At 38.1% G+C, this 11,287-nt stretch overlaps 1 protein-coding gene across 1 annotated transcript; it reads right to left on the bottom strand.

Annotated features, from left to right (window-relative positions):
- Positions 1–4,059: 4,059 nt before the first annotated feature.
- LOC139406720 (regulator of G-protein signaling 4-like) lies at positions 4,060–10,619 on the bottom strand. The gene is made up of 5 exons (XM_071149678.1): positions 10,449–10,619; positions 10,082–10,180; positions 6,990–7,051; positions 5,873–6,036; positions 4,060–5,464 (listed from the first exon to the last, which is right to left on the bottom strand). Exons 1-5 carry the CDS (start codon positions 10,490–10,492, stop codon positions 5,225–5,227), a joined length of 609 nt encoding a protein of 202 aa, XP_071005779.1. The 5' UTR covers positions 10,493–10,619; the 3' UTR covers positions 4,060–5,224.
- Between the last annotated feature and the right edge of the window lie 668 nt (positions 10,620–11,287).

Genomic DNA, 11,287 nt, shown 5'->3' with positions numbered 1-11,287 from the left:
CATTTTGAAATTGAGGCTGTAACACAACAAAATGGCAGTGCATTCGGAAGGTATCCAGACCCCTTCACTTTTTCCAAATTTTGTTACGTTACAGCCTTACTCTAAAAATGTTTTAAATTAAAATGTTCCCCAACAATATACACACAATACCCCATAATGACAAAGAAAATACAGGTTTTTAGAAATGCTTGCAAAATTACTAAAGATAAAAAACAGATACCTTATTTACATAAGTATTCAGAACTTTTGCTATGAGACTCGAAATTGAGCACAGATGCATTCTGTTTCCATTGATCATCCTTGAGATGACTTGTAGAGTCACTTGATTGGATTCCACCTGTGGTAAATTATATTGATTGGACATGATTTGGAAAGGCACACACCTGTCAGTAAAAGGTACATGACAGCCCACTTGGAGTTTAACAAAAGGCACCTAAAGGACTCTCTTTGGCCTAAATGCCAAGTGTCACATCTGGAGGAAGCATCATGCTGTGGGGGTGTTTTTCAGTGGCAGGGACTGGGAGACTAATCAGGAATGAGGGAAAGATGAACGGAGCAAAGTACAGAGAGATCCTTGATGAAAACCTGCTCCAGAGTGCTCAGACCCTCAAACTGGGGCAAAGATTCACCTTCCAACAGGACAACGACCCTAAGCACACAGCCAAGACAACGCATGAGTGGCTTCAGGACAAGTCTCTGAATGTTCTTGAGTGGCACAGCCAGAGCCCAGACTTGAACCTGATCAAACATCTCTGGAGAGACCTGAAAATAGCTGTGCAGCGAGGCTCCCCATCCAACCTGACAGAGTTTGAGAGGATCTGTAGAGAAGAATGGGAGAAACTCCCCAAATACAGGTGTGCCACGCTAGTAGCATCTTACCCATGAAGATTCAAGGCTGTAAACGCTGCCAAAGGCCCTTCAACACAGTACTGAATAAAGGTTCTGAATAATTATATAAATATGATATTTCAGTTTTGTTAAATATATTTGCAAAATAAATTGAAAAGCTGTTATTGCTTTGTCATTATGGGGTATTGTGTGTAGATTGATGAGGGGGAAATCATATTTAATCAATTTTAGAAGATGCTATAATGTAATAAAATGGTGAAAAAGTATAGGGGTCTGAATACTTTCCAAATGTACTGTAAGTCAAGGGGTATGAATACTTTCAGAAGTCATGGTATGTTTTTAGAATCTGGTAAGTATTACAATAGCAGCCTTTCGTTCATTTTTGGAAGTTTGAAAGTAAGTGACTAAACAGAAAAAACAACTCGGTGAAATAGTTTTGTATTTACAAATACATTATAAATAATTGTGTCAAGAATAGAAGCATAAAATAAATATAGAAATTATTATTACAATGAATATCTAGCTATTTATCATAATTGGAGTGGAGTAGGAGTAATGTGTAATCAAAACTCACAGAACCATATACTTTATTTATTTAACCTTTATTTTAACTAGGCAAGTCATTTAAGAACAAATTATTATTTTCAATGACAGCCTAGGAAGAATGGGTTAACTGCCTGTTCAGGGGTAGAACAACAGATTTGTACCTTGTCAGCTTGGGGGTTTGAACTGACCAAGAACCCAATGGTATCCAGACCCCTTGTTACTAGTCCAACGCTCTAACCACTAGGCTACCCTGCCGCCAATTGATATAATGATATACTGTCATTATGTCAATTGTATTAGCAATAGTATCAATATCAATGATATATGAGAGCCTAATAAGACACGTTCATCTGCCCTACTTGTCCATCGCCAATAACTTTACAACATAAATCATTCACAATAAGTAATACAGATAGATGTTATCAAAATACAATACCAACAAAGCTATAATTGGAACAGTTTTCATAGAATGAACACAAAGCTTACAGCCATGGATATTTAAGCTAAATGTTAATGGTTGAATAAGAAGAGTGACATAAAGTAGACCAATACATTGAAGTAGACCATTCAAATGTATTAAAAGCTATGGAAGAAGTTGCTCAGCACTGCAAGTTATGTTGTGATTATATCATTCTGTATGGGAGTTGCTACCTTCATGCAGTGGAACAAAGCTGAGGGACAACATCGAAATTGTTCTGATGATGTCCATACAGAGGCCTGGCTGTCTGTGGGTTAACTTTATTTATTTGTTTATTTGGATCCCCATTAGCTTTTGTAAAAGCAGCAGCTTCTCTTCCTGGGGTCCACAAAAAACACAAAACATGACAAGTAACAAAACACTGATACATTGATAGACAAGAAAAGTCATGCAAATTAAAAATATTATAATATACAAACAATGCAAATTAAAAATAATACAAACAATACAACAAAGACATACAACAACAAAAATGTGTGTGTGTTCCTCATAGTTGTGTTGTTTGCTTGAGTAATTGGAGATGGAAGGGAGTTCCATGCGATCATGGCTCTGTATAAAACTGACTACTGCCATGAACTCATGTGGACTTGGGGACTGTAAATAAATCACTGGTGGCATGTCTTGTGTGATATGTATGGGTGTCTGAGCTGAATCTTATTTTATTATGCAGGTAATCTGGAATTTTCATCACAGTAATATCTATCATAAAAACTACAAGAGAAGCAGTTCTTCTCTCGTCAATCCTCAACCAAGAAAAACTAGCATGCGTGTTGTTGATGTTAGTTCTGTATGTGCAGTTAAGGGCAAGGAACCAGGTCTTCTTCTAGGATTTTTTCCTGTGCTTAGCTCCAGCCCTTTACAATTACAAGCATACCCATAACATGATGCAGCCACCACAATGCTTGAAAATATGGAGACTGGTACTCAGTAATGTGTTATATTGGATTTTCCCCAAACATCACACTTTGTATCCAGGACACTTTGTATCAAGGACAAAAATGTTATTGGTTTGCCATATTTTTGCAGTTCTACTGTAGTGCCTTGTTGAAAACAAGATGCATGTTTTGGAATATGTTTTATTCTGTACAGGCTTCCTTATTTTCCCTCTGTCAATTAAGTTAATATTGTGTAGTAACTACATGTTATTGATCCATCCTCAGTTTCTTCTATCACTGCCATTAAACTCTGTAACTGTTTTAAAGTCACCATTGGCCTCATGGTGAAATCCCTGAGCAGTTTCCTTCCTCTCCGGCAACTGAGTTAGGAAGGACGTCTGTATCTTTGTAGTGACTGGGTGTATTGATACACCATCCAAAGTGTAATTCATAACTTCACCCTGCTCAAACGGATATTTAATGACTGTTTTTTGGCCAATAGGAGCCTTTCTTTGCGAGGCATTGGACAAACTTCCTGGTCTTTGTGGTTGAATCTGTGTTTAAAATTCACTGCTCGACTGAGGGACCTTACAGATAATTGTGTGGGGTACAGAGATGAGGTAGTCTTAACAAAATCATGTTAAACACTATTATTGCACACAGAGTGAGTCCATGCAACTTATTACATGACTTGTTAAGCACATTTTTACTCCTGAACTTATTTAGGCTTGCCATAACAAAGGGGTTGAATACTTACTGACTCAAGACATTTCAGCTTTTCATTTTTAATTAGATTTCTTTGTTGAAAAACATAATTCCACTTTGACATTATGGAGTATTGTGTGTAGGTCAATGACAAAAAATCTAAATGTTATCCACTTTAAATTCAGGCTATAACACAACAAAATGTGGAAAATGTCAAAGGGTGTGAATATTTTCTGAAGGCACTGTAGCAAATAGCAGTGGCAATACAGTCTGCTACCATTCTCAATAGTTTCCCATCAAGGTTGTCTATCCCCAGTGTTTTTTTGATTACAGATTGATAACCATAGTTTTTCCACCTCTCCCACACTAAATTGACCATTAAAAACAGCAATCCTTCTCTTTCATTATTAGATATTTTATACAAAAATATGATGTTTCTCTGTTAATTGTTGTCATTTCACTTCAGAGTTTTTCCACTTAACTAGTGAAATAGTCATTGAAATGACTGGCAATATCGAAAGGTTTTCTGCCCACGACATCAATTAAGGTACTTCAAAGTATTTTTCCATTGTGTTTTATGTCATTTATCTTTTTTTGGTAATATAATTTCTTCTTTTTGTTAAGTTTACAGTATGTCAACCAATCAGCTGAGCAGCCTGACTTGTTTGCCACCTCTTTTGCATTATTTATTTGAACATCATCAATCCATTGGGCTCTAACAGTTCTCACAGTTCGTTTCTTAACTGGTGCATGCTTGTCAACAATTGGAATTAACAATTAATAAATGACTTTAGGCCCAACCTTTGGCTTTCCTTGTCATTGCCTCAATGTTATGGTCACTACAGCCAAAGGAAACTGATATTGCCTTAGAGCAAAGCTCTGCAGCATTAGTGAAGATATGACCAATACAAATGGATGTTACAGATCCAACACTATTAGTATGCACTCTAGTTGGTTTAGTGACAACCTGAGTCATATTACAGGCACAGTCACAAGCTTCCTCTTGAGAAGACAGCTAGTTGCTAACCAGTCAATGTTCAGGTCACCCAGAAAGTGGGATAGGGATGGATAGAGAGGTAGTTCCTCATTGTTTTTCCCTGTGTTTTGAATCAAAACATCACCTGGTCATGACTTCATCGGCAGGTTAACAGAGGGCAAGTGAGCTACACCTCAGCAGTGCACAAACTAGCCTAAGGTAAAGCAATGATAGAAAAACATAAACACCATTCATGTGAAAGGAGCTTTTAACACCAATCCAGACATAGTTATCTCCATTCATAAACTATAATCTAATTTAACACTCAGTTTGAGGAAAAGCATTTTCAAGCCGGAAAGCATTATTGGCGTACATGCATGACTTAGCTTTGAGCCCTTGATGAAAGCCAGACAGGGGGGAAACAGGGAGCTGACCAGAGTGAAATGCCTAAATGCCTGTTTGAATCATTTGACTCTTGTTAGAGCTCAGGAATATATTACATGGAAAGAAAGTAGACCTTCACAAAACAATGGAAAATCAGGAGAAAGAGGATGATATTTCGTCCTGAAAATCACATCTCTGATCATTTTCTTCTCTCCCTCTCCAAGCATACCCTAGTCTGAAAGACAAGCAATTTGTGATACTTGTTGAAATAGTTCTCTTGAACAACGGACAGAAAAAAATCTAAATCCACCCACTCATAACAATGTTTTCTCTTCAAGACAACCTACTCTTTCCCTCACAGATTATGACAGAGTGCTTTAATTGTCAATGTTTCTCTCTTTCCATCTCTGTCTATGCACCACCGCTCTCAGAACAGCCTCTCATCCCTCCCCTTTTCTCCAGAGCACTGAGTTGGGTGGTGGTGGTGGGCAACGGGGACAGATCCTGGATCAGTTTGGAATAGAGGAACCTTCTGTATGAGTCTTTCTCCATCAAAGTGAAGATTTTCTGCTGGGCGTTGTCGAAACAGAATGGGCCGGCATTAGACAGGTTCTGTCTGGTCTCCTCTCGCGTTGCTGAGTCCAAGTTCACCTGAGAAGGGGAGGGAAAAGGAGATATATAAGTAATGAAATACAACATGGATACTGTATCAATAAAAGGTGTCATAAAAAGCCCTATAAAAATCCAAACGGCAATCATAAAGGAACAACCACAGGTGCTTTTAGAAAGGGAGGAATCGTTAGAGGAAAAAGAGGATACATCAACAGGATGTATGAAGTGTTTTCAGAATCCATGTCAAAGGCACTCATGCAGGATATATTAAAAGCTTTTATATTAATGGAGAAAACTGATGTATAGAAAGAGCCAGGTCATTACTCATAAGTGTACTATGACTCCAACAGGTCTAAGTAACACAGAATACTGCCTTTGAATGAAACCATGTTTGGATAGCAGAGATTACCAAGAGAAAGTTTAAGCCAATTTTTATTTCCATTTTACCTCGTTAAGAGCGTCTGCCGCGATGTACTGGTCATAGATCTGTTTGGCTTTACCTGCCATATTTTTGGGGGCTGACATTTTGTATTTCTCACAAGCTTTCCAGAACTCCATGTTCTCCTGGCTGAACTCTGCCTTCAGGAAGGTAGTGAACACCGTACGGCCAGCTGATAGACAGACAAAGAGAGAGAGAGAAAGAGGATACATTAGTCAGGTGCTGGGTTTTACGATTTATATGAAGCTACACACTATTATGCTCCTAATGAAATGCTCCTAAAGAGAGAAACAGAGAGCATCCCTCTGAAGGGAGTCATGGAGGAAGCTATGGAATGTTGGAGGTCAAGGCCAGGATGGTTCTCAGGAGGCCGTTGCTCCTACTCCGTGTCCCCACAGAAAGCCTGACACCACAGGGACCATCAGCTAGCTAGCTAGCTAACACTCACACTAGAGCAGCAAGCCCTCAGGGGCCACCCAGCATTGCCTCCAGACACGTAGCACATGACCAGAGCATGAGAACACAGCTGAAGAGCCATGTAAAGTCCCCAACAACCCACAGCCAGCCAAGTACCCTACAGCCCACACAGGCGTCATGGTAGTCTCTTAAACAGAGAGACAGGGGGTCAGAGAGACAAGGGAGAGAGAGATATGAATGTCACTCAAGTTAGAGTGTTTGAAAACATGTAGTCCTGTATTGTGGTGTAACACTAGTGTTGTGGGTTGGTAATAGGTAGTGGCAGAGTTTTGACAAATATTTAGGAGTTCTATACAAGGGGCAGCAGAGAGCTTAATTCAAATGTTTTTTTTACAAATTCTTAATTAATAAAACCACCATCCCATTATCGAAGGTGTTTTCACATTTGAGCGCATTTGAGCAAGATAGACTCCCCGATTCTGTATTAGTAGGGCAGCAGGTAGTTTAGTGGTTAAGAACATTGGGCCAGTACCCAAAAGGTCGCTGGTTCGAATTCCGGAAATGACTAGGTGAAAAATCTGTCAATGTACCCTTGAGCACTTAACCTTAATTCCTCCTGTACGTCGCTCTGGATAAAGGTGTCTTCGACATTACTCAAATGTTAATGTATGTCCATAAGATGTCTCCTTTGATTTGTGACAAACTCACCTTCACTATTCATCAGGTTGTTGAAGGACAGTTTCCATTTCTCCACATCAGCAGGTGAAACTCTAAAACCAGAGAAAGGGCATAATGAGTATATTGGGATTAACAATAATATTTTAAAAATTTCGGGCCTCCCGAGTGGTGCAATAATCTAAGGCACTGCATCACAGTGCTAGCTGCGTCACTACAGATCCTGGTTCAATCCCAGGCTGTGTCGCAGCCGGCCGTGACCAGGAGACCCATGAGGCGTCGCACAATTGGCCCAGCGTCATCTGGGAGGGTTTTGCCAGCCGGGTTGTCCCATCGTGCTCTAGCAACTCCTGTGGCGGACGCTGACACGGTGACCAGGTATACTGTGTTTCCTCCGACACATTGGTGCTGCTGGCTTCCCGGGTTAAGTGAGCATTGTGTCAAGAAGCAGTGCGGCTTGGCGGGGTCGTGTTTCGGAGGATGCACGACTCTCGACCTTCGCCTCACCTGAGTCCGTACGGGAGTTGATGGGACAAGACTAACTACCAATTGGATATCACGAAATGAATGGGTTTTGTTGTAAAACGCTATATATTGATTGTTTAGCTGGAATGAAATGTTTATATTCTGTATTTGACGGTGATATGTGGATGTCTCACCTAGCTATCTTAAGATGAATGCACTAACTGTAAGTCACTCTGGAAAAGAGCATCTGCTAAAATACTAAAATCTCAAATGTAAATATTTTCAGATAGATCTCATAAAATGGAATTGATTCATTTAAAAAAAAGTTGTAATAATGATGTCACAAATGTATCATTTGTACAGTTCTTTATAAAAAATAAAGTTCTTCATTACATTTGACTGTGTAAAACCTAGCAGTACTACTTATTCCTCCTGAGAGTGAGGCGGATATATAGAATTTTGCAACAAAACATTATTATTTGTCTCTCTGAAATGAAACTATCAAGTGATAGATTTCAAACAAATACATGTCTGTCATTGAACAACGAATCTCATAATTAAATGGTGAAATAACACACCAATCTCTTTTATAAGTTCTTTAAAGAATAAAAGCTAATTTACCAACATTTCTGAAAATGTAATGAAACTCTTTAATTACTTTCACATACATTTCGAAGTAAGTATTCAGATATGATCTATCTTTAAAGACAATTAGTTGAATACTGGAATGTATTTGGAAATACACTTGGAAATTACTGTCATGTATTTTAAAATACTAAAATACAAACTGCCATACTTTTGAACCAGGTATTTGAAAATAGTATTTGGAATAAGAATTTGAAAGTAGGCTACTTAGAGGAAATTAATGGAAAATACTTTCAAATACTTCCAATATAATTAGTTGATTCTGGCCACATTATTGAAAATAAGCAAATACACAGAAAATTATTATTTAAAAACACATAATGAAATACACATGTATTTGAACCCAGGTCGGATTTCAATACATCCATTGTGTGTTGATATCCCACAGTTGTTGACCTGCAAATTGCTAACGGACTATATTTTAATGATACAAGCAGATGTCATATCTATCATCTTACATAATGCTCTTTACAACAGAACATAAGCCACTGTGTTTTCCATGAGCATCAACCATACCGTATACACCTCTTTGAGTTAATGAGTAACCAAGCACACTAAAACATGTCAATTAAGTATTAAAAGTACAATTTACAGTTTTTGTCCTTAAGTACATTATTTCACACTAGCTGCAATCAGATTATCAAAGTTTATTAACATTACTGCAGTGGTGGAAAAAGTACCCAATTGTCATACTTGAGTAAAAGTATAGATACCTTAAAGTATAGATACCTTAATAGAAAGTTACCCAAGTAAAAGTGAAAGTCACCCATTAAAATATTATTTCAGGAAAAGTCTAAAAGTATTTGGTTCTAAATATACTTAAGTATCAAAAGTACATTTAATTGCTCAAATAAACTTAAGTATCAAAAATAAAAGTAAAACTATAAATCATTTCAAATTCCTTATATTAAGCAAAGCAGACGGCAACATTTTCTTAAATAAATTTACGAACGATGCATTTGTATTTAGTGAGTCTGCCAGATCAGAGGCAGTAGGGATGACCACGTGTTATCTTCATAAGTGCATGAATTGGAGAATTGTCCTGTCCTGCTAAGCATTCATCATGTAACGAGTACTTTTGGGTGTAAATGTATGGAATAAAACATTTATGGAATAAAAAGTACATTATTTTATTTAGGAATGTAGTGAAGTAAAAGTAAGTTCAAAAAAAAATGGTAAAGTACAGAAACCCCCCCAAAACACCTTAAGTAATACTAAATAATAAACTATTTTTACTTAGTACTTTACACCACTGCATTACTGTAAATTGTGAAGATAGTTAAGGGGTTGCATTTATTTGTTTTCACTCCAAGCACACAAATTAGGTTAGTCCTAATGAAAGGAAAGGTCAGGCTGGATATATATATAACTAGTTTAGGAACAGCAGATGTTCCCTAGGGGGAGGACTCCAACACAGCAAATCAACCTGCATTAAAGTTCTTTACCTACGTGCACACTGGTTATTGCCTTGAGAGTATCATTCCCCATGGTGTGATACATTCATTTAATAGAACCTGAATGCTTTTTTTATCTATGATATCTGGTATGTTGTTCAATATTATGTATGATGATTAGAATTAAGTGTTTGTTTGCTGCTCTCATACAACAGGTCTCCCTTGTCTCAATGTCCTTTATAAATAAATGATATATCAATCAACACATTCAAGGTTAAAAGGTTTCAGTATTCACAGTATCCACTGTGATTATTATTATTATCTGACCCTGCTGGTCATCTATGAACGTTTGAACATCTTGGCCATGTTCTGTTATAATCTCCACCCGGCACAGCCAGAAGAGGACTGGCCACCCCTCTGAGTCTGGTTCCTCTCTAGGTTTCTTCCTAGGTTCTGGCCTTTCTAGGTAGTTTTTTTCCTAGCCACCGTGCTCCTACATCTGCATTGCTTGCTGTTTGTGGTTTTAGGCTGGGTTTCTGTATAGCACTTTCTGACATCGGCTGATGTAAAAAGGGCATTATAAATACATTTGATTGATTGATTATTCTCCTGTACACTCACCTCTTGGCAATGTTGGTCTTCTCTTTTATCTGTTCCTTGTCTGGTGGAACCTCAGGCTTATGGAGCAGAAATCCAATCTTGTGCTTGATGTCTTTGGCACTAAGGGAGGAGAAGTAGAGTGGGTAGTGTTAGGCTACAGAATGTATAAATATCAAATTAAGACAACAAAGTGTGTCCTATTATTATAGCAGAACCAAGATGCCTGACATGCAAGACTTGTATTCAACATACACTACTGTCTGAAAATGTCCCATTACAGTACAGATACATCATTTATTTGTTAGGATTTCACATGTATTACATGTCTGTTACTAGTGATCTAAAACAACATAATAACAACCTCAATCAACTAAAATACCCATCTTACCTTTTCATACAGGTTGCAGGCAGTGTTGCTAATCCCTTACACATGTTGCCTCTTTGCTAAATCCAAATCAAGGAGAATGATTTGCAGTGGTTTTGAGCGCAGAGGAAAAGGTTGTAATATTATGACTGGTAGTCCTCTCAGTAAGTCAGTAGTACGCTCTGTCTTAGTGAAGCCTCCTCCCACAGTTGGGGTTTTATACAGCTACAGTGCTTAAACGCTGACGAAGAGCCAATCACAGCCCTCACTGGGCTAAGTATGCTCTCTTAATTTTCTCAGAGGAGAAAAGATATTAGCAGGTAGAAGAGCACAGAAGTGGGTAACAAAACTCAGCTTCCTTTGATATACATGCAGGTTAATCAGAAACACACAGGTACTTCTGTGTAAATGTTTAGCCGGCATATGTAGACATTTAACCTCTGCAAGACTGCCCAGAACAGAGCAGCCTGTGCAGGAAATGTAATGCAGTACAAATAGTATGTGGCTGATTGTTGTACATTTTTGTCTGATGGCATCAGTCAGAATTGAGAGAACTGTTTGCTTGTGTTGGTTAAAGTTACTCCTCAGGTTGAAATACTCAGACCTGTGCAATCAAATTGTGAGTGTGTGTAAAAGTGTGTGTGTGTGGTATTTCAAAATCACCCCATGGCAATGTACAACAATGTATAACAATCAGTCACATACCATTTTCATTGAATTTAAATTTCCTGCGCAGACTGCTCTACTCTGGGCAGCCATCCAGAGGTTAAATGCCTACATATGCCGGCTAAACATGTACTCAGAAGTATGTGTGTGTTTCTGCTAACCTGCATGTAGATCAAAGGAAGCTGAGTTTGGGAGCT

Source organism: Oncorhynchus clarkii, chromosome 4, assembly GCF_045791955.1.
Source record: "Oncorhynchus clarkii lewisi isolate Uvic-CL-2024 chromosome 4, UVic_Ocla_1.0, whole genome shotgun sequence".
Classification (NCBI taxonomy): domain Eukaryota; kingdom Metazoa; phylum Chordata; class Actinopteri; order Salmoniformes; family Salmonidae; genus Oncorhynchus; species Oncorhynchus clarkii.
This window is presented reverse-complemented; position numbering and strand designations above follow the sequence as displayed.

Excerpts from the sequence above, each read along its gene's own strand:
- LOC139406720 (XM_071149678.1), bottom strand. The coding sequence starts at position 10,492 with ATGTGTAAGGGATTAGCAACACTGCCTGCAACCTGTATGAAAAG. Across the intron at positions 7,052-10,081 it reads AAGACCAACATTGCCAAGAG|AGTTTCACCTGCTGATGTGG; the intron begins GTGAGTGTACAG and ends CTCTGGTTTTAG. Across the intron at positions 6,037-6,989 it reads CAACCTGATGAATAGTGAAG|CTGGCCGTACGGTGTTCACT; the intron begins GTGAGTTTGTCA and ends TCTGTCTATCAG.